The sequence below is a fragment of the Zonotrichia albicollis genome, chromosome 6 (assembly GCF_047830755.1).
Source record: "Zonotrichia albicollis isolate bZonAlb1 chromosome 6, bZonAlb1.hap1, whole genome shotgun sequence".
In the NCBI taxonomy this organism is placed as follows: Eukaryota; Metazoa; Chordata; class Aves; order Passeriformes; family Passerellidae; genus Zonotrichia; species Zonotrichia albicollis.
The window spans coordinates 3,125,711-3,152,804 of NC_133824.1; the positions used below are offsets into that span (position 1 = coordinate 3,125,711).

At 43.3% G+C, this 27,094-nt stretch overlaps 2 protein-coding genes across 5 annotated transcripts in view; both read right to left on the reverse strand.

The window, feature by feature from the left end:
* The window catches only part of ASPG (asparaginase), a 46,293-nt gene extending 35,022 nt beyond the window's left edge, over window positions 1-11,271 (reverse strand). Inside the window, exons 1-3 of one of the 3 annotated variants that reach the window (XM_014264526.3) lie at window positions 11,116-11,271; window positions 5,619-5,748; window positions 1,572-1,683 (exon numbers count right to left, since the gene is read on the reverse strand). In XM_014264526.3, the coding sequence (XP_014120001.2) occupies window positions 1,572-1,683; window positions 5,619-5,704 (198 nt within the window). In that variant the 5' untranslated portion in view covers window positions 5,705-5,748; window positions 11,116-11,271. The other 2 variants (XM_005483287.4, XM_074542283.1) reach the window with 2 other exon arrangements.
* Window positions 11,272-24,022: 12,751 nt separating this feature from the next.
* The window catches only part of TDRD9 (tudor domain containing 9), a 71,779-nt gene continuing 68,707 nt past the window's right edge, over window positions 24,023-27,094 (reverse strand). For both annotated transcript variants that reach the window (XM_074542286.1, XM_026791205.2), the window contains 2 exons: window positions 26,087-26,159; window positions 24,023-24,815 (listed from right to left, as the gene is read on the reverse strand). In XM_074542286.1, coding sequence (XP_074398387.1) covers window positions 24,720-24,815; window positions 26,087-26,159 — 169 coding nt within the window. In that variant the 3' untranslated portion in view covers window positions 24,023-24,719. The remainder of the gene's footprint in view (window positions 24,816-26,086; window positions 26,160-27,094) is intronic.

Sequence of the window (27,094 nt, forward strand, 5' to 3'; positions counted from 1 at the left end):
AACAACTGAGCCAACACAACTGCCAGTGCTGCAAGGTCTTTCTACAGGCCAAACTACAATGTGATGCAAAAACCATGCTGCAGCAACAAGGTAAGGAGGATTCAAGAATGGCCAAGAAATAGCCACCTGTACTCTCTAAATCAAGTAGTTTCAGTCTTATGAACCTTATTAGATGTAAAAGAACATAGTTTAGTTTAAGGTTCATAATAGAAAAGATCAGGCTTTCAATTAAGGAGATATCCCACAGAAACATCTTGGAATGTTTTAGTCTGGAAAATCATCATCATGTTAGAGCTGTGGCAGGCAAGTGTCCAAGATGAACACAAAGTGGCAGTGTCTGTACACAACCTGGAGAGCTGAAAAGGGTTCCTTGTTTTTGCCTTCTCAGCAATTTTCATTTGGATTACACAAACTGGGCATCCAGAGAACCTGTGTACAAGGAAAAAAACCCAGTTTCTTTGTAATAAAAAATAATATGCCAGCAAGGGAAAAAGGTAAATTCTCTCCTGATCAGCATGGGATTGCTGCCTTCTCTTGGCCCTAGGCTTTTCCCAGCTGCATCCCTGCATCCCTAGAGACTTTCCATGTACACACCAGCTCCATCTGTTCTTTGCCTGGGCAAGATGCATTTGATAGGACAAGCAGCCTCCCAGGTTTGGTGGTTTGAGGATCTTGAACTTTCAGAAGCATTTCCTGCATTATTGAACTGTTCAATGCATTGCTAAGCGTGGTGGAAGAAGAGAATTTACACTATAAAGCTCACTGCCACAGAGTGGGAGAGCAGTATCTTCCTAGCCCCACAGTTATTTATTTCTGTCAGTATGAATTCCTGGTGTGAAGCATTTAAAGTGTTTTGCAGTTTTGCTTTTTTTAAAAGCACACAGCTAAGTTCAGACAAGGGACAGGAGCACAGAAATGCTGATTTATTTTTTTTTTTTATTCTAGAGAAGGATGTAATGAGTTTATCTATTTATGCAGAAATATCTAGGACTTTACACATTTCCTCTGTGGGAAACCCAACCATGGCAGCAATTTTTTCTACTGGTTGTAAAGCTGAAGCTAGTCCAGTCCATGTATGCCCAGAGTAAGAAATGCATAAAGACATCAAATTATTTTCTATGTCAATAGCCAACTATTAAGCTATTTGAACACTCAAATGATGTGTAACTAACTAAGCAACCTTCAGCTAAGTTACCCACACCTAAGGATTTTATTCAACATTTTTGGACAGTGAATTTCAGTCAATGTTTTAGGACACATCAACCTACATATTCCACACCTTACTCAATCACAGCTGCAAATTTATTTTATTGTATGGAATTATGGCATGGCTCATCCTTGGAAGAACGATGCAACTTTAATGAATTTACAACATTTTCAAATGAAATAAAAATTCTGCAAACTTTGCAAGCACAGTACTTCTTACTTTGCAAGTCACTAATTAAGGTACTTTACACTTAAACAAATACATATTTATAGGGCTACTGAATTGTTTTATCTTCCTAAGTATACTAGATATACTGCTGGTTTTGTCTAAGTGAAAAGTTAATTCTTATCCCACATCACTGTACCTCAAGTTTCTTTGCAATTTTGGCCCAGTCATCTGGTGTCATGTTGGAAGAATCAAGCAGCGGCGAGAGCTCAAGGATTGTGTAAAAAATTCTCTTGTTTTGCTTGGAGAGACTATGAAGAAAGAGAAGAAGAAAGAGAATTGGAAAAAAAACCCTTAACATTAATATCAACTCATCACTTTTGATTTTTTCTTTAAATCAGTAGTTTTTACACTTTTCCTCCCCCAAATCTAGGTGGAAAATGTCTTAAATCTGGAAATAAAATTCCAAGTATAGAAGCTCATGAGTTGATGTAGTTTGAAGCATTAATACCTACATTTAATGTAATAATAAATACAACTTGGGAGGCAGACATGGCTGTGGGATCTCAGGATTTGAGTCCTGGGATGCCGGGCCCCCGAGAGCACCCTTGGGGGGCCTGGGAGTCCTGGAATGTTGCCAGAAGTGTCTGGTGGCAGGACTTTGACCCTACACGGGAGACGACACCTTTATGAAGATAAGAGGGCCTCACCGGGGTGAAGGGTGAAAAGATTAGCTAATTAGAGGGTGAGAAACAGGGTTTAGGATTTATGTACAGGGGGGTTTGGAGGAGTAAGATGGAGGAATTGGGGTGTGTCCTGCCCTCCTTCTTCTTCCTCCTCTCCTCCATCTTCTTTGGCCATGGTGGCACCTTTGGATTGGTTATTACTGAGAGTACACCGAGTTATAACAATAGATGGTATTGGGGAAAAATGATAAATATTGTACACGTAACAGGGGGCATAAAGATACGTGGTGGTCCGGAGGACGGCACAGTGTGCCCATGGCTGACTGCTGAGCAGATCTTTGTTTGGCTGAAAGAACATCTTTTAGATAAACAATTAATAAACATAAAAACCAAAAGAAGAACTGAAGCCTCTTCTCGTCCTTCGATGCGCGGGCTGCCCCAAGGCCACCCCGGGCCTTTCCAGGCCTCACAAACAGCCGAGATAAACCGGACATTTGGCGTCCCTGGGTGGGCTCGAACCACCAACCTTTCGGTTAACAGGTTTCTGGGCTGAGAGTGCACACTGCTGGGCATGTCCAGCCTCTCATCCACCAGCACCCCTGAGTCCCTCTGGGCAGGGCTGCTCTCCATCTGTTCATCCCAGCCTGGATGGACACCAGGGCTGCCCTGACCCAGGTGCAGCACCAGCACCTGGTCTGGTTAAACCTCATGGGATTCACATGGGCCCAGCTCCTGAGCTTGCCCAGGTCCCTCTGGATGGAATCCCACCCTTCAGGGGTGTCAACAGCACCACTCAGCTTGGTGTCATCTACAAGTTTGCTGAGGCTGCTCCTGATCCCTCTATCCCTGACATTAATGGAGATATTAAATAACACTGGTCCCAGTACAGACCCCTGAGAAATACCACTGGTCTCTGATGTCCATCATGACTCTGAGCCATTGAGCACCATCTTCTGCCTGTAACTATCCAATCAATTCCTCATCCACTGAACAATCCACCCATCAAACCCATCTCTCTACAATTTAGAGAAGGATGTTGTAGGGGACCACATTAAAAGTTTCACAGGAAGTCCCAGTAAGCTGTGCTAGCTGAAATCACCTTCCTGTCCTCCATGTTCCTTAGCAGAGCTTCTAGAAAGATCTGTTTTGTGACTTTCCCTTCCCCTCCCAGAGGGGAGGTTGACAGATCAGTGGGTCCCATGAGCTTATTTTCTATCCTTTTTGAAGTTGGGTGTAGTATTTCCCTTTTTCAAGTCACCTGAGACTTCTAATAAAATCTGTAGACTCATTCCCCCATGAAGCCTCTAAGCCTGGTGCATACAGCAGAGAGAGCATTTAAACAACGTGTTTAAACTGACATCCTGTACCTATGAAGTCAGACTTCACATGGAAAACTGCCTTGCTGGATATCACATTTACACATGCTACGAGTAGCTGTGGAAGTCAGCCGAAAATCTGTGACACAAAAGCTCTCCTGAGAATGTGCTGTTTGAATAAAACATGACATCCTGATACCAGAAACCAGCCCTGGCTTCAGCTTCTGATGCCTCTCTCTAAAAAGAGATCATGTCATTCCTCTTCCATTGACGTTACACACCGATATACAAAGTTCACAAAAATTTCTCCCCTCAGGAAGTCACAATATTTCCCAACCACCTAGTTAAAATATCACTTGGCTAGCACAAAAGACAAGATGGCAAACTGCCACAAACTAACCTCCAGAAAGAGCACTCAGCAGTGCCAGAAAAAACAAGACAAGTTTAGTTTTTAAACCTCAGGTTTTTTTATGTGAAGGATTGTTTTAAGCTTTTCTGGTTTTCAGGGAAAGATGTGCCAAGAGAAGTACATTCAGGACTCGTACAGGCATATTAGTCTAGTTTTGTTATGTTTCTAATCCCTTAAGTATTTCAAAGTTATTCAAGCACCATGTCACAATAGAGCTCAATTTTTCTTAGGGTAGGCATCATATTTAACACAAACTGTATATTCATATAAATACTACTGCACCCAGGTGTCCATTAGTTTTTTCCTTTACTCCTTTTCCTGCTATCTGCCTTTTAAGGGGTTACTTTTAAAAGTTTTATAGAGACCTTAATACAAAGTAGAAAAAAAATCATAAACCTCTAATTTTCTATGAATATCCTGGTTTTCTTCATAAAGATTAATGAGTATCCATTTTTACTCATGTAGAAAACCAACTATGGTCCCATTTATTTTTGAACAACTGTGTAAAATCATTGTTTGTGCAAAGTTAGCATGTTTACAGGGGTGCAGTAATTCATCACAGTTAGGGAATATTTAATATTATCACACTGCCCTCTAAATAAAACCTATAAGCTTATTAACCATTGCCCAACAGTTAAGAAGCAGTGCAGATTAATTATAAGCCCATTGCTTATTATCATAATGTTGCATGAATTTGGGAAAAACAATCAGCTTTTAGGGCTTTTAAAAACAGAAGGCCTGCAGAACTAAAGCACGAGGCCTATTCACAGATGCATTAATTACATGCTACTTTTTCAGACATATGCTGAAGATGATTCCCATGGAGGTATATATAGCTTTCATAGTTTCTGTAGAATACTTGCATGTTTGCACAGCAGCAAATTAACATTAAAAAAATCCAGGAATAGACTGCCCAGAATGGTTACTTGTTGCCTAACTGTTGTGGTGTGTTTTTAGCTTCCGGGTCCCTTTCTCAGGTGTGCCAATATTCCCTTCTCCCTTCCCCCTCGCCCCTTGCTGAGTGTGCCCTGTCAATCAGGTTTAACATTCCAGCAAGGCGTCGTGTGATTGGTCGATTTCAAAGGATGCTCCTCAGGCCTGGGGGACATTGGCCCGTATAGGTGTCCCCAGTCCCTTGAGACCCTGCCCCTTTCACCTGGTTGGTGGCTCACCTGTCCCCTCCCCTTCCCCTGTCCCCGAGCTTAAAAGGTGAATCAGACCATGCGGCCGGAATTCTGTTGGAGGAATTGCCCCGGTTCAGACCTCTGTAACCATGGAATAAACATCTGGATATAACCCTCCAGTAGAATCCTCTCCTTTCTCTCTTCACCATCGCCAGAAGCTCTCTCTCCTGAAGTAAACGGAGTTCCTGACAAGCCTGGACTTGTTCAGTGCCCTGCTGCAAACTCCAGCAGCCAAGGTATCTCTGGGGTAAAGCACCACAGTGCTGCCTTTGGCCCAGCAGCGAGGGTCAGAACTGGCCCAGGCAACATCTAACTGGTAATATTGGGATTCATATTCCAATACCTAATGAAAGTTACTTCTCAAGCAGTTCTAAGGAATTTCATTGCAAATATACCCAAAAACATATTTTCTAGGATTAGACTGCCCAGAATGGTTACTAGTTTGCTAATTTATTTCTCAAGCAGTTCTAAGGAATTTCATTGCAAACATATCCAAACACCTCTTTTCCATCCCATCAAACATGGTGGACTTTTTTCTTTTAAACGAATACAAGCATTTTTGCTAATCTCATTACAGAACCTTCATGCCACATGTCTAGAGATGTAATGAATTCAAGAGCAGCAGACTCTTGCTGCCCCCTCAGTACTTACGGGAGCACCAGGGTGTTCTCGGGGAGCCCGTGGCCGTTGCTCAGCCCCGTTTCCCGCGCGTACCCCTCGTCGTGCAGCATCGGCATCGTCTTCAAACTGCTCACTAATTTATTGGCCTCAGGAGCAAGCCCTTCAAAACAGGCAAATGAAGGAAGTGAATAAAGGAGCAGGGATGGAAGGGAGTGGCACAGTAAGGAGGGAAGAAGACAAACAGCAGATTGCCCATCTTTCCAAATTAAACAGTCTATTGCCAGTTTAAAGCTGTGAAAAATGAACATAGCTAATAAATATTCATGCAGCTATTCTTCTCTTGACTTGAAATAGATAAATCCATTATTTAAAAGAAATAGTGTTTCAAATCTCCTCCACATCAAACATTTGTGCTTTTCCCTATTTTTCATTGTTGCTTGTCTGCAAATACCTCTCAGAAGCAGGGCCAGGAAGCCAATTTGCAACTGTAGCAGAAAGCTACCATTCTCTTTCACATCTGCCATAGCTATTATTACTTAGTAATAGTAGTAAAAGACTTAAAAAGCACCCAGTTGTGATATATACTAGGTACTTTCCACTAGCAGGTTTAAGACTGAACATCTGAACTGACAAAAAGTAAAAAGGTGCCTAAACCTCTGAATAGAAAAAGTTGAAAGCATGGATGCATCTCCAACTCTGCTCTCCCTCTCCTTGCCTGTGATGGGGTTGATCTGTGGCAGGGACCCTAAAACAGATGCTGTTTAAACTAACCTAAGAACTGCTCAGTGTTTGGTGGGCCTGCAGGTGTCCTGGTTGCAAGCAGGTATTTCAAAGGGAATCTGCATGTTGTTCTCTGTTAGCTAGTAAGGCACTAATGGTGTGATGTTACTGTCCTCAGCACCACAGAACTGAGTTCACCTGTGAACCCAACCTGCAACTCCTCTCCCAATACCCTGGGAATGACAGTGACAGTCCTGGCATCCAGAATCAGAAGCCACCCTGGTTTTCTGAAGTCTGACTTCTTGAGATGGTTTTCTTACAGGGAACATCCAACAGAGGTACTTCCTTCTGGACTTCAAGATTTTACCATCAAATTCAATTTAATCTCAGTGTTTCATATCATCACATATGACAAACAAACCATTAAAACTCATTATTCTATTAGTTCTAGTTATTTCTAATTTGAGGCCAGGGAATTCTCTCCTATTTCCTAGTTCTGATTATTTAAACATGATTCTCATCCAAGTTAGCACCTCTAATTATTTTTGGTTCACCTTCAAACAGCACGGTTTACTTCAAATGCTCAAACCCCAGAGAATATTTTCAATAGTATTTCTCCATTTACTTTCCAAGCTGATGGAAAAATCCTTAAGAACTCCCTGATCTCCCTCCTGGCTTGCCTTAAATTAAGAAGGGGGCCTCTTCATAGCCAACTTCCTCACAGGACAGCAACAGCATTTGAGTGGATTTCTTTGGATTACTGCCAGAATACTTTGTTTTACAAATTATACTTAAAACACTTTCAAGCCTTGGATGTTTCATTCATTCAGCTATAATCCCTGCTTTTCCTATTAAGGATGTTCCTAGCTTAGTCACAAATGGCCACTTCTGCTGTGCCTGGGCATTGAGTCATTTTGGCTCAGAAATGCAGCCCAGTTTCAAGTGTTTCCTGGGTGTTTTCTGATTATTCTTCTCTTTGTCCAGTGTTCATCTTGCTCTGAATATTGACAGTGGATTAGACTGTTTATTTTTTGTATTTGCCACAGGAACTGGAGAGCTGATGTAAGCTAATGTTCTTTAATCCCTTCTCTATAAACAGCAGCTCCTCATCTCTTAATCACAAATCTGTCAGGATTTTTCTGTAATTGCTTGCACGGAATGTAAACTTTTTTTAAGGCATTCTGCAGATGTACCCAAGATGACCCACTTGCAACCCAGACAGCCCCTCACATGCATCCACATCTAGCAGTGATTTCTGCTTTATTACAGCTTCAAGAAGCAAACACAGGGGAACTCAAGTGCAATGGTTTTAAGAACACTTCTACTTCACTACACATGGAAAACAGCTTTTGTGAGCCAAGCTTGTTGACAAAGTATTTGAAGCAACTTCACCCCTGCAGAGAAAAGGCAGGCTGGGTGACTTGTCCAAATAGCTGTCACCACCTTCTGTCCTGTCCCTTGTCAGCTGGCCAGCCCTGGCATCACAGAGCAGGGGTCAAAGGCACAATGGCAAACAGGCACCTGTGGCCAAGGAGCACAATCAGGGTTTTGTCTCACCTGCAGTCCAGGACTCTGCTTTTCACTCTGGTGCTATAGATAGCACAGTTATAGCTACCTGCCAAACAAGATATCCTGCAACCTGTGCTGCTGCAGAGAACAGGGAGCAAAAATATTAAAAATATTAATTGCAGCAGTTATGTTACTTGGAGCTTTCACAAGTGAGGTACAAAGATTTCATACAGGGAAAGGTGTGGACTACAGCAGCCAGTCTTTTGGCAATCCAGTATGTCTAAAAAAGATACAAAAATAACTAAGCTACCTAAGTAGACTATTCCAAGATAGGTAATCTTTCTAAGGGTGTTTATCTTAGTTCTACTTGGATTTTTTGGAGTTTTTTTTCTTCATTACAGGTAAAATTTAGGAAAGAGACCTAGGCCACATGCCCAAGGAAAAGATCTTCCTGAAGGCACCAGCACAAACTTGATGGAAAGATCACTATCACAGTAACCTCACTCTGGAGTGCAGTAAGGTTCTCTTCCTGAAATGAGCTACTGATAAGCCAAAAGAAACTAATGTAGGAGGAAATAAGTAGGAGTAAGAAGCTTTAAAAAGGCACTGAAGTGGCTTGAGAGCAAAAACATGAATGCTGAGAGAGTCTGCACCTGAGTCTGGTTGTCATCCAAGTCACATAAACTGAAACAGACTATTCCTCCTCTGAAAATAACTCCTGCACAGGTAATGTAGGTGTGCAGAAATTCCAACAGGAATTTCCAAGATGTGCTGGAGTGGAACTACTTCTCTTCACCATGCTTGAAGTAAAACACTTGTAGTTCTAGGAAGGGTTGTAAACAGGCACTTTCCATCCACTGATAAATAAAAGAAATGAGCATCTATTGTATCTTCCCTTGAAGCATGCTGCCTTTCCCATGCCCTTTCACTAGCTTCTCTCTGAACACTAAAGACTGCCAAATATTCTGAAAGAGGTACTCTGGCTGCTCTGCAGCTAGATGTGGGTATGAAAAGCAGGTCAGAACCCCCCACAGGATGCAGCAAGTCAGCATCATTGGATCACAACTGTTAGACTGTTTGCACATGCTGTAATGATTGACACTTGTTAAGCAAAAGGAGAACAAACAAGATGAGAAGAGGTTATAAAGTTCATTCATAAAAGAACGAGACACGTGATTACAATTTATTCACTTAAAAGAGGAATTTAGAAAGCTGAGGCAATAAAAGTAGGAAATGGTTTCAGTATAAACAATGCAAACTGAGAAAGCAAGTCAGCACATGGCTTTGAAATATGGAAATATGAAATTTTTTTTACAACTTTGACAGATTAAAAACAAAGATGACAGCCATAAAAAACAAAGAACACCTTATAGCATCTTTACTACAATAATAAGGATCAGCCAATCACCCTCTCCTGAGAAGAAAGGGCATGTATTTGAAAAAAAATCAAGTCTAGGAAGCTCCAAGGTGAAGCCCCAAGTGTTTTAAGAACACAATAAGAAGCAGAGACAGTATTTCAGGCAGGAGCACAAAACTCCGTAGTAGGGATCACAAGTACCCATGTTTTTGAGTCTAGACAGACACAAGCTGTGGAAGCCCGGGGATGCTCCATTGCCTTCCAAGTAAAGGAGGAAAGAAATTAAGCAGGTATTCACCAAAATTGGACTGTTTCCCTCTCACTCCCACTCCTGATGTTACCTTGTTTCCCTTTAATCCAACGCTAGCATGCACACAGCCCTACAGCAAGTCAGACCTGACTGAAATCCATCTTTTCCCCAAACACACTAATGGGTTGATGTTTCTTTATCCCTTGGGATCTGTGCCTACGGAGTGATGATCGAGGGATGCTTAGGTGCCACTCCAACCAGCTGCTAAACTGGGGGCCTGTGCAGGTGTCAGCTGAGTTTGGGCACCTATCTGCTGACATTTAGGGGCACCTAAAAACACACAGCATATACCTGTAGGTACCTAAGAAGCCTTCAGATAAAATGCAGGTGTTATACTGACACATCTCAGTGTTCAGTTTTGGATGTAAACATTTTCCAGCTGCAGGGAGAGAGTTTGGCATATCTAGTTAGGCATATCAAATTTGGCATATCTATCAAGTCTCCTCCTCCCTCAGTGAGGTAAGCCAAAGCAGAACTCTTCAGTGATTTCATGAAAGAAGCCAAGAGCTGGTGGGAGAGCAGCAGAAACCCGTCCCAAGACTGGCACTGCATCCGATCTCGCCCATCCTGACACCGGGCAGCTGCCACACTCGCGTCCGCTGCGCCTGCCAGGTCACCACTGGAAAATCCTCGTCACGGCCGCCAGCTCCAGCGGCCCACGCTCTTCCCAGCAGGAATGCCAGGCACACGCTCTCTGGGCGGCCGGTGACAGTGGCTCATTTAGGGCTAAAAACAGCCTGCATGACTGGCGCGACGAAGTCGGTTTCATTTTTAGTGCGCAAGGTAGGGCAGAAAAGACTCACGCTGCAGGAAACACGTTGTGCTCTGCCAAAAGCCGCTGCCGCTCGCTGTGACGCTCACAAGGATGCCCATCAGCTGAGCGACCGGGTGATCCAGCGGATGGGAGCCGGGGATTACAGGGAGCCGCTCACAGCAGCGATGCTGCACCACAAACCGCGCCGGGTCCCCGCGGTCGCATCCCCACAGCCAGCCCCGCTCCCCACGGCCAGCCCCGGCCGCGTCCCCACGGCCAGCCCGACACCCCCGCCGCCGGCCCTCACCCTTGACGTCCTGCACCATGCCGATGGTGCCGCCCGTGTTGATGACCAGCACTCGCGCCTCGGCCTTGGGGGTGGGGTCCGGGGAGCAGCCGCGCAGCTCCTGGGGTGGGGGTCCGGCCAGGGCTCTGCGCAGGGAGCGCGGCTGTCCCGCTGCCCCCTCCATCCCGCGTCGCAGGATCCGCTACCTCCCGACCGCCAGGACAACGGGGAGTTTTAAGGGGCGGGAGGGCAGGGGCGGGGCCGCCCCTTCCCGCTGCCCCGGGGGCGGGCAGAGCCGCCGTGCCGGCCCGCCCGAGCGCGGGGAGCGCCCGTGAGGGGCCGCGGCCGTGAGGGGCAGCCCCGGCACCGCCCCCTGCACTTTGCGCTGCGGGCAGCGCCGGCCCGGGCGGACGGCAAAGCCCTTCATGCTTGAAGGAGAAGCCAAGAGCAGCCGCGCGTTCTGGGCCCGGGGAGGAGAGAGGGGACACAGGGCTCAGGGTCAGCTCGGCGACAGCACCTGCGTAGTCCTCTTTTTTCCTCATTTCCTCTTTTTCCTTCATGGGGAAGAAGGTGGGAACTGCTCCTGCTTACCTGGGCTTAGACGCGACTCCTGCCCACCCAGCGTCTCCCACACCAGGCAGCGGCAGCACCCCTGTCCCTCTATTCCAGCGTTCTAATCTGCACCCTCAGCTTCCTTCCAGATGGATTCCTTTGAGGATCGGGTAGGAAATCAGCTGTGAGGAGGCTGAAGTTATTTTCGAGGAAATCTGATAAATCTGTTGTCATGAGATTTGTTATTACTGTATTTATAACTGTAAAGCATAATCAGCAAAGCAACTGGTTAAAACGCAACGAGCCAGTTCCTGGGGACAGCAGCTGCTGGGAAGCTGCCTGAGCTGAGAAGTCGCTGCTGCACAAGTACCTGAGGCTGAACGTGTGACTGAAGTGCCTGAGTTACCCAGTACGTCAAAGGAAGAACGTACTTCCTGCAGGAACGTGGTACAGTTGTTTTGGCTCCTGGTCACATGAACTTAGTTTGTATCCTGCACTGCACCTCCTAAATGAAATGAAGGTAAAAATAGGGATTGTGGGATAGTCCAAGCAATTTCTTCTACTTCCAATTCCTGTGACTCCAACAGGAATAAATTTTATGTGCTCTCCTGACGTTGTCAATCTCTCTCTTGGTCTGAGTGGACCAAAACATGGCACAGAATCCCAGATGTGGTCCCACAAGTGCAGAGTGGAGGGCAGTAATCATGCCCCTGTTGTTTGCTGGCTCTAATTGTCCTAGTGCAGCCCAGCCTTCACTTTCATCACTGCAAGGACCCTTTGCTGCCTCATATATGACTTGTCCATAGGACCCCCAAACCCTTTTTGCACAGCTGCTACTTACATTTTTTTATTTATACAGTAGGCTATTGAACAAAACACAGCAGTGTCTGAAGGCAGAAACAGTGTAGTAACTCCAGCTGCTGGAATACACTGTGTGTATTGACATATCCACAACGACATTTTCTAAGTAAACAAACAAACACTGTGGAAACACTTTTTTCAAAAGAATGAGAAATTACATCTAATTCCTGTTACGTATCACAGAAGCACATTCCACTTCCTTCATACATCTCTGGCACAGATCTCAAAGCATCTTCATTCACCATACTCTTTTTTCCCTGTGCTACTCAGAGTAAAAAAATTAATCAAGATCACATGAAAAGAATGTGATGAAGAGGTTTTAAATTCTGCAGAAAGGTCATTTTAGGTTCTGCGGGACTCCCTCCAGAAAGAACAAAACTGAAGTTCCATTTGAGTAGGATTACTAGAGTGGTTCAGAAATTTAACACTTTCTTTCATAGAATAATCAGGTTTTGAAAACGCTTCTGGCAAAAAAAAAAAAAAAAAGTTATTTTCCTTTTGTTTTTTAACACTGCAGAGTGTTGATTTATTTTATTTTTTCAATTAAAATATTTTTTCATTAAAAAAAAATCAAAACCATATGCTGTTAACTGCATATACCTGAGAATCACTTTGTATGTTAGAATACAGAATTCTGAATGGCATCCTTGGATTAGAGAAGTGATCCCAAGTAAATTACACAATGATGCACAGAAATTACTCATTGCACAAACAGAAGGGTGAAGGACAAAAGACCAAGTGGCACCACTTCAAGAGAAACCAGTAAGAGAATTCATGAGAATAACAACTGAATAAGAGATGTTGAAAATAGAAAAAGAAACCCAGTGGAGATGCTCAGAGAGCTGCAACACGTGCACATCCCTGTAATGATGCAACAGGCAGCAGATTGCCTGAGGGCAGAGAACTCAAGCTTAGAATTAATTTCCAGGGAAGAACTGATTGCAATATTTCTAACAGCTCAACTATAGACCCAGGCAGTGCATCTCACAAAATTAGCTTGGAAGGAACAGAAGTACCTCTGAAAACATAACTGGCAAAGCTACATCCAAAAAGTGATTTCCTTGCAAGCAGAGAAAAATGATGGCCTTGGATGACTTAATGCAAAAGAGTTCTGGGCTTGCAGCAATTTTAAAGCAGGGAGTTGTGGAAGCAGAGGAGCAAAGTGGCATTTAACAGAGGTGGTATTTAACCTTCTGTACCTCACAGCATCCCATACCTGAGAAGGAACATTGATGGCACTTGTTGGAAGGAGTTTCTGCCCTCACAGCCTGGTAAGGTCTCCAAGAGCTGGATAGCAGCCCTGCAGTCTGTCAGCATGACCTTTCTGATGTATTAACTGGTGTTCATGAAGGCAATGGACTCTCCATATCTGCTGAATGAGCTTAGGCCTCCCTTAGAGAATTCAGTATCAATTTCTAGACCAGTGGAAACAGCAGCAAGAAAGGAAAGGAGCAAGCCAGAAGAAAACCTGTTCCCTCTTCCCCTGCCTGCTGCAGGTAGAATAATTCTGCTCTAAGCAAGATAAGTCATGCACATACATCAAGATGGGAGGGAATATCATCTACCTGGGAGGGCATCTGGGAGCTGGAATGGGTTTTGGTTGTGCTGTGGGTAGATGGTGGCAGAAGATAATGTTTGAATACAGAGCAGTGTTGGAGACCAGGAAGATGATGAAAAACAAAGAAAGCTGCAAGAAAGTATCACTTTGTTCCTGAGCTGGTGCTTGAAAGAAGGGGGAAGGAAGGTCAGGATTGGGCAGAGACTGACCATGTAGCAGAGATTCAAGGCTCTGCTTAGGGCCTTCATCATTAAGGGCCAACCATAAATCATCCTGGATGAGGCTGGAAGAGGAGCTGGGCAACAGAAATGAAATTGCTGGGGGTCTCAGGAGAGGGAGACTTCCAAGGCAGGTGATGCTTGGAGTGCCCAGACTCCTTTGGAGCTTCAGCCTCTGTCTTTCCTTCTTTTCAAAGTGTCAGTGACCTAGACCCTGTGTCTGTGAGCTGTGCCAGCTGATACCCCTGGGCACAGAGGGTCCCAAAAGATGAGGGGAATGTCACCCCCAGTTCCTCAACTGATTCTGGGCAGGGCTGCAGAGCACTTGCTCTGTTCTTCCAGGAGAATCACACTGTCAGGATGAAGAGCAAAAGGGAAAAGGATATAACACAGCTGGGAATTTCACAGTTCCTTCCCCAAAGAGGGTCTGTGTAGGTGTTAGGGTGCTTTGAATGAACCCAGCTGAGCCTGTGGCCCCTTGCACTGTGGCCGCTGTGCTCTCTGCAGGGAGTGCAAGTGGGGAAATGTCAGTGTGAAGGGATCCATTTCCAGAGAGAACAGGACTGTCCTCCTTTACCTGGGTGGAGTTTTAGGAGGTACAGATGAGTGCACGTAGATAGACCCTGCTTTGACCCTTCCTAGCAGTGTTGTGTTGATGTTGGCATCTATTCCAAAAGCTTGCCCATAGATTTTACAAGAGCTTTTGTTTACAGTGCAAAGACAGAACTGAATGAGCAGGGTAAGGAAGGCCAGAGATGGAATTTGAGTAATGGTGACTTGATGGGCCACAGTGAGTGCAGTCCCAACAGGCTCTGCCTTGCTTGACCTGTGGTCAGGTGTCCCAGGCTCATTTACCTCCCACCACCTCCTGCTGCAGAACTCTGACTTGCCCAGAGTGAGACCTGGGTGAGACAAAGGGCTGTGAAAGAGTCACACAGACAATGGCCTGAGTGAACAGAATTGTCTTGGAGAAACTACAGCAAAGCTGCAGCCTGCTAACCAGAGGTGGGACCCTCTTCTCTAAACCCAGGATTTGTGGAGTTTGTTTGATCTTGAGAAAGGAAAACACTGTTGTGTGTGACAGCTGTCTCAAAATCAAGTCCAACACAGAGAGTCTTCTTGCAGGCATTCTGGAAGCTCTGGTGAGCCTTTATTTATGTTGTTACGCAACAGCTGAGGTGACTGCCTAGCTAGATCATCCATCAAAAATAATGAATCTCTTAGGAAACCTCCACATATTTTTGACCCATTTTTGAGGATCACCTTCTCTGATCTCAAGAATTGTCCCTTCCAACAAGGAAGAGATCAAGCAGAGGTAATAGGCCTGCGTGGATAAATAAGTAAGAATTATGCATAAGAATTGTTCAAGAGGTGGAAGAAGGGACAGGTGTCCCAGAGGAATTTAGAGGTACTGTCAGAATATGCAGGTGTGTTGTTATGAAAGGCAAGGCACACCGGAAATTGGATTTACAGAGGGATATGAAGGTTCAACAACAAAGGTTTCTAAGGTAACTAAGCAGCCAAACGGTGACTAGGGAAAAGGTGTGGCCAAGGCAGGATACTTGGTGACAAAGGACATGGGAAAGCTGACAATGCCACCTTGGTCTCAGCCTTCACTGGTTGTATTTGCCTTTAGGAACCCCAGGCACTTGAGGTCATTGTAAAATGCAGGGCAAGGAAGACTTCCTGTCACTGGAGAAGGATCAGGTTAGGGAATATTTGAATAAATCAAACCCTGACAAGTCCCTGGAACCTGATGGGTGGCACTCACAAGAGCTGAGGGAACTGCTTGATGGAGTTTGAGGACACTTGATAACCTTCAAAAGGTTGTGGCAATGAAGAGGAAGGTTCTCAAGGAGAGGAAAAAAGCCAATGTCACTTCTGACTTCAAGAATGGTTAGAAGAGGAGATGGAAAACCAGACGCTGGTCAGCCTCACCTGAGTCCCTGGAAGTGGTGGAGCAAATAGATCTAGAAGCTATTTCCAGAATATGAAGGTCAAACAGGCAGTCAGGAGCAGCCACCACAGATTTATCACACTTGATCAACCTGGCAGCCTTCTCTCACTATGCAACTGGCTCAGTGGTGAGGAGAGAGCAGTGTTAATATCTAATCAAGATATTAGGTCTTTGGACTGGAAAAATACCCAAGCAACATTCTACTTTATATTCTCAACTAAATCACTAATTTGTCTTTTTTTTTTTTGGTAGTCACATGTCAATTAATATACCTGAAAGATTAATCTTTTTTACTGAATTCAGCTACCTAGAAGACAGACACCTAGTTGCAAAAAATTAGTTTAGTTATTAGTGGTTAATAATAATATAGTAACAATCAGAGTTTCCTGAGAAGCATGGAGCACATCCAGCATTCACAACTGTTCACCATGAGCTAAAAAACTACTTAGGTTTTTGTTGGATTTTAGGGGATTTTTTAGTTCTTCTGGTTTGATCTGCTGACAGAGAATACCCAGGTCAGAGTTCATGCTGTGCCATAAGTTCTCAGCCTGCAGCCCCACAAGTCACAGATTACAGTGAGAAGGGACACACAAGGATGGGAAGCAGATGCTGTGAACTTCTACACTGGGCTGCACAAGTTTAAATGCCCTTTCTTTGAGGGGTGGAGGGACCAAAACTTTTCTGCCCAGCCAAGGGCCCACTGAGATGGCAATGGCATGGAGGTATTAAAAGGGGGTGAATCCACAGGAATTCCATTTCTGACCTAGGTGTGAAGTCTCAGAAACACTCAGTCACTGAAACACCAGTGCAAATGCTGAGACAAATCCTAACAGGACATTAAGTGGTAGCACAATTCGGAGATGCACCACTTCACAAGAGAGGCTGGCCACCCCTGCTCTTCTTCAGGCTTCAGATTGTTAATTCTTGCCATTTTTTAGTTCTGCCAGAAAAGTGAGGGTTGGGCTCTGTGCAGCCCTGGTGACCATTCTGGAACAGGGAAATCACATCTCAAAGCTGCCTGTGGTGGCTGGGGAGGGACTGGGAAGGCCTTGTGACCATGTGACCAAAAAATGATCCCATCTCAGCCTTGGAATTGTAGCTCTAGAGAAACCACCCATGACAACAAAACATGCCACTGAGATGACACAGAACGTGCCACTCCACAGCAGGCAAGCCAAGGGCAGCAATGAAGTGACTCAGCAAGGAGAAATTCCCTCAGTTACCTCTCCTTCACCTCTGGGCTGTGAGCTGGCAACAGATGCTGCAGCTGGTGCTCGGGAGCACAGCCTGGCACCAGGCTGCAGGCACTGGCAAGGGCAGGCTGAGAATGGCCTTAGGCAAAGTAAGAGAACAGATCTGGCATCAGGAGGGAAAACACCACTGGAGGAAGGCAGTGTACATGAGCACTGAAGTGCAGCATGAGCCTCAGGCCACACAGAGACTGTAGGCAAGATAAACTTGGAATGCTGTTTAAGGCTTTCAGAAATGGAACAAAACTTATAAAACCCATCCTGACACACAAGTAGGAAACAGCAACAAGTGCCAGGAGTTTGAGTTAATAAAGCACGTGCTGGGATCAGCCTCAGGGAGGACACGAGATTGTGGTGTGACCCACACAGCAGCTCATCAGCAGGGAATGAGGGTGGGGGACAGAAACCTGCAGACTGATGAGGTCAAAACAGTCCACCTGCAGCACTTCTGGCCCAAGAAGGTCTGGATGTGTGAAACTTGTAATAGATTTTGAATAGCAGGTCAGAAATACCTTTCTTAGAGCTTTCCTAGCAGTCTGATAGCCAAGCTGCACCAGCAAACCTGCACTGAGGTGGTTTGGAGAAGACACTGCTCTCCACAGGAGAGTTTCCATCCACTGAGGTCTACATCACTGGTCCAACTCTGCTGACTCCACCTGGGTGATTTTTGGGATTATCTTTTATTCAACACCACTCCCCCAAAACAATAAGAATGCTGTAGCTCTGGCCTGTTTCCTTGGTTCTGCAGCCTGCTTAGCTCACTCCTCACTCATCAACTCCACAAACCTGGCTGCTGTGCCCTTGGGCACAGTGATCTCACCTTGCTGATGTTCTCCCTCCCTGCTCTGGGGAAATCACACCCAAGAACAGACTGGGAGGCAGTGTTCCTTTTCTTCTATTCATAGCTGTCTTAATCACACTTTTTATTTTTCCCTGTGTGGTGCTCATTATGCTGGTTCATGAGTTTCTTAGCTCATCAATCCTGCACACTGTTCAAACTCAGTCAAAATACCAACCTAAATAACTCAGTGTACTGGCTGAGCTTAAGTTACACTAACAATTATCAGAACAATATGACAGCCATCACACCAAGCTGTTAAGAACTGGGAGTGAGCAGGGAGCCAGAAAATTGCTTTGCTGCTCTAAGATGTCCTCACTTGTTTAGCAAGTAATTTTTCAACTATCTTGTATCTCACAAATTCTGTGAAATGGAAGGGGTGCATTGTCAAATGAGGCTTCTTTGCTACAGCCAAGAGAGTAAGAGCCTTCCTGTGAACTGCAATAAAAGCAGCATTCGTAATTTCAGGTTCTCTCCTACCTCACATCAATTCTTCCTGACACTAAATGATAGGAAACCACATGGCAGCCACCTTTGTAGTGTAGTTCTAGACAAATTTCCCTCAACCTCTAACATTCTTTGAATATCTATGAGAAAACCAAACAAGTCAAAGGTCACTTTTCTGTAAATGCCTCCTAGTGCCAAGAGCCTCTCCAGCCCAAAGGTTCCTTTTTATACCAATCCTATAAACCACTAATCCACAAAAAGCTAAAATACACAATATATCTCCTTTTAATCTCCAGCACTAAATAAAGAACAAGAGAACTGAAGACCACGTCCAGTACTTCCAACACTTCGCTATTCTGGCCAAGTCTTCTACAGTAGATCAAACAGTAATGCATATGATGGGACTGCACAGATAAACCTTGTGTTTAGAGAGACTCTAAAGAAAAAATTATATAATATATTATATTGCAAACTATAGACACTTACCTGCATCTTGGAGCAGGTAATATGGCCCTAATCATTATGTCCCCCAACAAAATTTGTGGTAGCTTTTTCATTTGCTTCAGACAAAAACTAATTCAGATTATATTAAAACTAGTTATTGAAATGATCCTGACCTGGAAAAGCTTTTATCAAAAGGCAGCCAGCTCAAGTTGACTGTAGGTCAGTACATGAGACAAAAACAGGAACTGTGTGCAACTGGCCTAGAAGAGCTAAATTAAATGTAACTAGATTTACAGTTGTCAAACAAATCACATGAGACTATATTGTTATAGCAGAAAACAGGAAAAAATTAAGATCTGTCTCAGTTCAAATAAATTGAAAAAGAGTAAATTGAAAACTGGCTGCAGTAAAATTAAGACAAACATTTGCATTTTAATATGAAAATAAAGATAATAACATCAGGGAATGTTTTCTCACACATAAGCACAGAGGAAGGATACAAGAAAGTCCTTTCTCTTCTGATTCCACTCTGGGGTATGGTGCTTTTCAACACTGTTGCTGTACACTCAGCTCTAGATGGATTGTTCTGCTGTTGTTCCTGTCCTTCAGCTGAAAGCATCCATCTGAAATGTGAAATGTTCCTTCCAGAAGCACTCACATGCCCCCTGGATGCTCCTATGGTACCATGGACTGTGCTTCCCTTCCTCATCCTGCAGCACTGACACCCTAAGGAGCATCACTACCAATGTATTAGCTTCAGAAATTACTCTCATCTTAGGAACTGCCATCAGCAGCAATCACTTTGTGTTTTTCCCAGTGTATTTTCTACCTCCTTCTCCTTTAGAAATAAAAATTCAAGCAATATCTATTCCTTAGAGAACATGTAAAATGATCAGAGGTAAAGTGCGCCTGTTCAATTCCCATCTTACCTGGCAGGTGGGCAGGAGGAGGGTGTTTGCACAATGGCTGTCAAGACCAAGCAAAAGTAGTTCAAGACAGAGCTAACATCTTCAACTGGAGAGGAACTCCCTGCAGCTATGTTCTGTGATCTCCTGAAATATGTGCTGTGGAAGAACTGTCTGCATCAAGAATTTTAATAAAATCTTATCTGCTTTCCTGTCTTTTAAAAGTGGCCTTTCTGCCCTTATTAAAGATAGATGAAGAAAACCCCAGGTACACATGTATCCTCTGTGCTGGTCCTGATTTTTCACTCTAGATTTTTGCTATTAAGAGACCAAAAAGAGAAGAGTGAGCTTTGTAAATGTTGAAATGCTGCCAACAGCTGTACCCTTCCTTCTTCAAGCACACAGAGAAAGGTACCCCTGGGTACTGGATGCTGTGTTTAGGAAGAAAACAAAATGAGAAGTGAAATACTTAAAACTCCTCCAATGGCACCCCACATGGCATGAAGAACAAATACAGGAGGGGCAAAGAAAACCATCCCACTGGAGTGGCTGTGGAGCACCTGGGGCTCATCCCTCTGACTGGCCCAGAGAGAAGACAAGTTTCATAAGCATGACATGAAAAGGTCATGAACTCATCTCACCACGAGTGAAGAAGTTTTGATTGCAGTTTTTCAGAGCAAAAAGCAACCTCTGCACTTTTTGGAGCACGGAAATGAATGCCAGCACTTCAACCACACACTTCACCTCCCTCCTTCCCCTGAACCAAGGGGCAGCCCCACTTCTCTCTTTCTCCAGGGCGCCTTCCTGTGAGGGAGGGAATTGCTGGGGTGAAGGAGGGAAGGCCATGACCCCTCAGGACAGCTCATGGTGTGTGCAGCTCACCTCAACCACTGCCCTCACCACTCTGATGGCAAAACCAGCACTGAGCAGCAGCACCCAAGCTCAGCCCTCTCAGCCCTTGCCCTGAGAAACATCCACAGACTCATCCATGTGCCAAGAAACATCTGCCAGGATTTCCCCATCACTCACAGCCACGTTAAGGGGGTGACACCCCTCTCTTGAAGGGGGGATCACTAGGAAGGTCCTGTCCTTGTCCTGCAGCTCTCAGCAGAGGGAACAGCCACCTCTGTTTGCCCAGGGCTTTAAGTCACAGATCTGGGAGATCAGACTGACACTCCTGGAGCTTGAGTGAAAGCTAAATATAGGAGCATCAGACAAGGATGACAAATACACCTACCCATGCAGCTCAGTGATTAAGAAAAGAGCAATTTATCTTCCTACAGATTCACCAGATCAGCTTAGAGCTTGCCTCTTCCCTCAACACTCCTTTAGAGGAGTGTTGTATCTCAGTATCTCAGACATACCATCTTTGCCTCAGGTTTCTTTAGTTTATTTACCTCTTCAGAGTTTCATCTGCTTTTTTCAAGGTTCTTCTACAGAAAGAAATTCCAAATCAAACTATACACTGATGGTGGGTTTTTATTTCTCTGTTCAGTTCCATCCCTTTCTATGAGGTAGAAAACACTGCTCTGTGTTACTCTGGTCCTTGAAAAACATGCCAACAACTTGGCAAGGCCAGTGTAACTCCTGCACAGTTTATGCCAACACCTGTATCTGCTTTAAACCATGATCCATAACTTATTCTAATTCATGGGGCTGTTTTCCAACACTTCCATGTAGAATTTAACCTGCTGGGACTGCACTCACTGTGGCCTATAAAGTCACCATCCCTTCATTACTCAAATTCCATCTCTGGTTTCCTCCTTGCACTGTAAAATCCACAGTGCAAGTTTTCAGAATAGGTAGTTCAACAACAGCACAACACTGCTAGGAAAGGTCAAAGCTTCTACAGGATCTACATGGACTCACCTGTACCTCCTTAAATTCTACCCAGCTAAAGGAGGACAGTCCTGTTTTCCCTGGAAATGGATCACTTCACACTGACATGCACTCTCACCTTCATTTCCCCACTTGCCCTCCCTGCCGAGAGCACAGCAGCCACAGTGCAAGGGGCCACAGATGTGGTAGCGTGTTGTTAAGTTTCTTGTGTTATTCCCCTAATTTATGTATTGTTCTCCCCTATTATGTGTAAAATGGTTTCGTTCCCCCAGTTTTTCCCGCCAGTGCTAGCCTGTCAGTTAAGTTGCTATAGTAACCGCTATTCACAGTTGCCGATATGTAATTGCTCCTCCCCTGGTTTCCCTTATAAGTGAAAGTTGTTTCCTCCCTGTCCAGTCAATCACTCCCTTCCTCCTCCCAGGTTTCGAGAACCTTCTCCTCTCTGGAGATGGTGGCTGGCTGGGGTCCCAGGACACCTCCTTTACCTTTTGATTATTGGTCTCCATGGAGTGTCAGTTCTGTGAAGTTCATCCCCCCCACCTTTCCTGATTGGCTCTGTCTGTACCCACCCCCTTGCTTTATAATCCTGTTTTCACCCCCTATGAAAAAAACCTTTTCCCGGTTGGTTTCCCGGTGTTTGGATGCAGCATCACCGTGAATAAACTGATGTTTAACCCCCGGGAAATGGTCAGCTCCGTTCCTCCCCTATACCAGCGGTGTGAGCCAGTCCGCAGCCAGCACAGCCCGAGGCCCTCAGACGCCGAAGGGTGCTGGCCAGGAATTGCAGAGGGGCGTCGGCCTTTCGCCCTCAGCTAGTCGGACTCTAAACTTCGGGCCACATACGATCTCCTCCGCACACAGGCTCAGCTGGGTGCATTCAAAGCACCCTAATCCCTACACACACCCTCTTTGGGGAAGGAATGGTGAAATTCCAACTGTGTCATACCCTTTTCCCTTTTGCTCTTCATCCTGACAATGTGATTCTCCTGGAAGAACAAAGAAAGTGCTCTGCAGCACTGCCAAGAATCAGTTGAGGAACCAAAGGTGACTTCTCTGTAAAAGGATTCACTAACAGTATTTTCCACTTAACATACCTGTCATAAGGAAACACTTTGGCAAGGATAAAAACACACATTCTTTCAGTATATTTTCTGAGATTCTGGAATTCAGTAAGACAGGGAGTTCAAGTTCCTCAGTTTTAACAGTTATTAAAGGATCTGCCTTCCCTGAAGTTCTAGTTAATTTTTCTATTTGTTTAAATATTTGATATCCACCAGAGCCCATGGCATTAAATTCCAAAATTAATTACATGGAATAGCAAAAAATCTCCTTTTGATTTAAAAGTGCTATCAGGTATCATTGCAGCTGTAGGGGAAATTATGAATAATAGTCAATGCACATTGTTTCACATACTAAAAGCACCTGCCAGTACATTTTGTCACTTCATTATTATTATTGGAGAAATTTAAGAGCATTAATCTGATCACTTATAGATTTAAGTATTTCCACCAATACTGTACTGTAGAAATACAGTCAATTATGGTCACTGAAGTCTCATTCTGCTCAAAGTTGGTGAGCACCTGGAGATAAAGCAAATCTTGACAAGCAGTCATGGCCTTCTTTCTTATGGAAGTAGCCCCCAAAAGCCACAAAGCTGAGCTGGGATCAGGTTCACAGCCACAAAGATGCTGCTACCTCACAACATTTGTTATGTCAATAGTGTGACATACTATTGCCCTTTGAGAGGGAAATCCTGAAGCTACTTACCTTAAACTTGTTCAAGTGACTTGGCAATGCTGTTGAAGCCAAAATCAAACTATAAAATAGAGCAGCTCCTTTTTAACTGTTGGTACTGTATATCTACAATTTCAAATAAACATCATCACCCAGCAAGGCTGACTTGAAGGATGCTGAGCTTCCTTCAGGGCTGCTCTGTCCTGTATCACAGCAGCCCCCACCTGGTGGCAGCACAGACACACACACAGACCCACACATGGGAGAAACAGTGTTGAAAAATTCAAAAAATAATATGCCTGTTGCTTATGTGGAGTGAATTCCTTCGTTTTTCTCATGCCTTTGTGTGTTGCCAAGTTTCCTTTTCCTACAGAAAGTCCCATCGTTAAAAGACAAAAGCAAGATTTGAAATCCTGCCTGATCCACTTGCCCCTGAAGGTGTTTAACAGGAACACTGAATTGATGTACAACACTTGGCTGAGAAACACTCTTGTCTAAGCCACTTGAGATGCAATTTTTCTGTTACACCTCTCTCACTAACTATTCTAATTCCCAAGGATCACTAAAATGGGTCTAAGAAAGTAATGCTCTAATAAACCAGTGAAATTGCCTGTTAGACAGTCATCCCTCTGTATAATTATAGCTTAAAGTAATTTCTTATTCTAAGCATCCCCTTATTTTCCAAAACTCTGCCACTTCTTTATGGTGACCACAGATTCTCTGTCCTTCAGAGGATGACTAGATATTACATGACCTTGACATCACTGAGTGAACAGTGAAAATTAATTCTCTTCCATATATTGTTTCTGTATTGATGTATTTTGTGAATGCAATCACATACCTTTAATAACTAAATTTAGCTTTTATTAAGCATGAACACAAAGGAAGGGACAAAAACATTTTATTTAATTTCTGCATTTTATTCTGAAACCAGTGACCTCATTTTTAGGGCTAAAGATCTCCCGGGTAAAAGTAAGTTGAAAAGATGAAACAAAGTGCCATGAATTAGTAATTCCAAAGCATTCTTCTGCCATACAGGAAGATAAATCATGTTATATTTTGCTGTACAAAAAAATTAACAAAAAATTGTATCCAGTATATGAAGAGAAAGTTTGGATCAGAACATCATTTAGATCATCAGTTTCTCCTGACTTCTATTTCTTGGTTAAGGAAAACCCCAACTCCCTTTGTCGCATATTTTCTTAAGAACAAAAAAAAAAGAAAACAGGAAGATGCAACTTGCAATTACGGGCAAAAAAAAAGTAATGCCCCTAATTTATGAGTTTTTGGACAGTAAATGAACCACTAAGCCTAGATTTGCTTCATCTTTTGAGTACCTTGTGATAAACCTGTTCAGAAGTACTATTAAAATGAAAATTGCATCCTGATTTACATCAGTTTCTTTTATGACTGAACTTGTCTGCTCTAGGCTAGCAAACCCCAGCTTTTTCAGAAACACAGGAACATTTTCCAAACTGTATTTCAGTATATTTGTACTCATCTTAAGGAACAGTCTTGCAAAACATGCATACAAGACAGAACTGATTTTTAGACTAATAATACCTCATCCTCTGAAAGACTTCTAGAAATACTTAATCCTTCAACAAAACAAGCTTGTGGAGCTGATAAACACGATTTCCTCCTTCATGCTGCTTTTCAGACTCGTCAATAACACACTGAGAATCCACCTGGCCAAAAGAAGCAAGATGAAAGTCAGAATGCATTCTTAATGTCTTGCTATATAACACAGCTAAGAAAATGTCTTGAAGACTTCTGAGTTTTAAATCATACAGGAATTTCAGTTCCATGCCACACACTGCAACAAAAGATCCAGGGCTCCAAAATGCTTTATCTCATGGTTTGCCATGATTTTAGAACACTATTTCACAATCAATTCCAAAGCATTACAGGCAGCATTTTATGATATACAATGTCCTGGGATTCTTCAGAGACAGTGGAGAAAATCTTGATTCAAGGCCTACACATTAGCTTTTTATAAAATATAAACACCAGCAGAAGTGAGTGTATTATCTTCCTAAATCCAAGGATAACTGGATTTGAAATATGAAAATAGAAATATTTTGACCTAAGGCAGTATATCAGAACACACTCTAAAAAAAGCCTTTTAGAAATGAGTGCCCTTGGTTCGTTCTGTTGTCCCTCTTTTCAGGGGTGACCCAAACCCCTCCTTTACGGGCTGCAGCACTTTTACTCCTGCACTCACTAATTCCTCACTCCCTTTTTAATCAAGAATCTCTACTTGTTCTTCAGGAAATCCAGTGGCCTGCAGAGGCCCTTACAGAAAGAAAGGTAAGATTTCTAATGGAGCAGGAAGCTAGGAGAGTTCTCTCATGAAACCCTCCAGGGTCTTGAGAAAGCTGCTCTCCTGCCTTACCCCACCACATTTGTTAGAGAACAAGACACGTTTCTGTCTGCCTAGAAAGGAAAAGCCACAGCAAACCAAACCAAAACTAAAATGCACTCATTCAGGAAAATGTAGCTACAGCTGCTTATTAACAGAAAGAATAGAAAATTTTAAACTTCAACAAATGTGAAGTTACCTTTACAATCTCACCTTACAACCATGGAGAGTTCTGTTTAAAAATACTAAATGTTTATATACACAAAATTAAAAAAAACAAACAACCCAATAACTAAACAGACTCTACAAACACACGGTATCAACAGCCATAAGTGATTACATAAACAGAAGTTTTTATGCTTTAATTTAACCCTACAGTGCTTTTTGGTATTTTCTAATTCAATAACCACGGAAGTTCTCCCTCTCAACACTCTTAACTGTACTCAGACGCCCCAAAAAAATCAACCAACCAACAAAAAACCCCACAAAAACAAAACACTAAAAATAAAACCAAAAACAAACAAATGAAAAAACCAAACAAAAAAATCCAAAAAAGAAAACCCCACCCCACAACAACTTTAACATTTATACACTTACCTGATTCCATGCATATGGCTTCTCATACCAGGTAGGATCAATTATGTCTCGAGGCTTTGATTTGCAGATTAAACTGAAATTACATAAATACAGCCTTGAGAAATACACCTGTATTTGGTTAATTACAAAGACAAAGGATTTTTTTATATGAGATACAACCAGGTATTTACAAGGTGTCTGTGCAAAAGGGAATCTTAAATTTCCCTCTTAATCTAGTCTGATTTTTCACTTCTCTGTACTTTGCCCATCCAGTGGAGTAAGTCAAAATAGAAATTTTCACAGGGACATACCAAGTATCAGAATGTATCTTCTTCTAAGGAAGATAATGAGATTCTTTTTTCACAAAGCACTAGAATTTGCAACTGTAATTTATTCCTTACATTTTATGTATGCTTACTCACTAGAATGTATAATACAGCTATTTTTAGGGTATTTTGTTTTGCATGACAACTCAATTACTATAGATTGTCTGTCTGCTCCAGTTATTTCCTCAAGCTGTGCAAAGTACAACAGTAGTAGACATTAATTAATTCTGTCTAGATGCGTTTTTCAAAAACTGATTTTAGTCTTAAGTAGTGGTGACATGTTGTAAATACAATTAGCTTTTGAAAAATGGAAAACAGTTATGAAAGACTGTTCAGGCTAAATTTTTACCTATGTAATTGAATTAATAAATGTTTTTTCCAAAACACAGAAAGTACAATTGGAAAAAAAAAAAACACAAAACCAAGAAAGATTTTATGCAAGGGAAAAGAAGAAATCATTACAATAATCAGACCGTTTACTGCGTCAAATAAAAACACACAAGAACAATATAAAATAAAAATTTAAATAAAAATATCTGTAGGATGGCTGGAAGACAACCAATAAATGTAAAAAAACTGTAGGAGAGAAAAGGCTACCAGAGAAAGGTAGAAAATCCTGAGGACAAAAAGCCTGGGGCTGGTGAGTGACCGAGTCAGGCAGTCGGCGCTGACTGAGCTGGGAACACATCAGTGCCCAGGACCT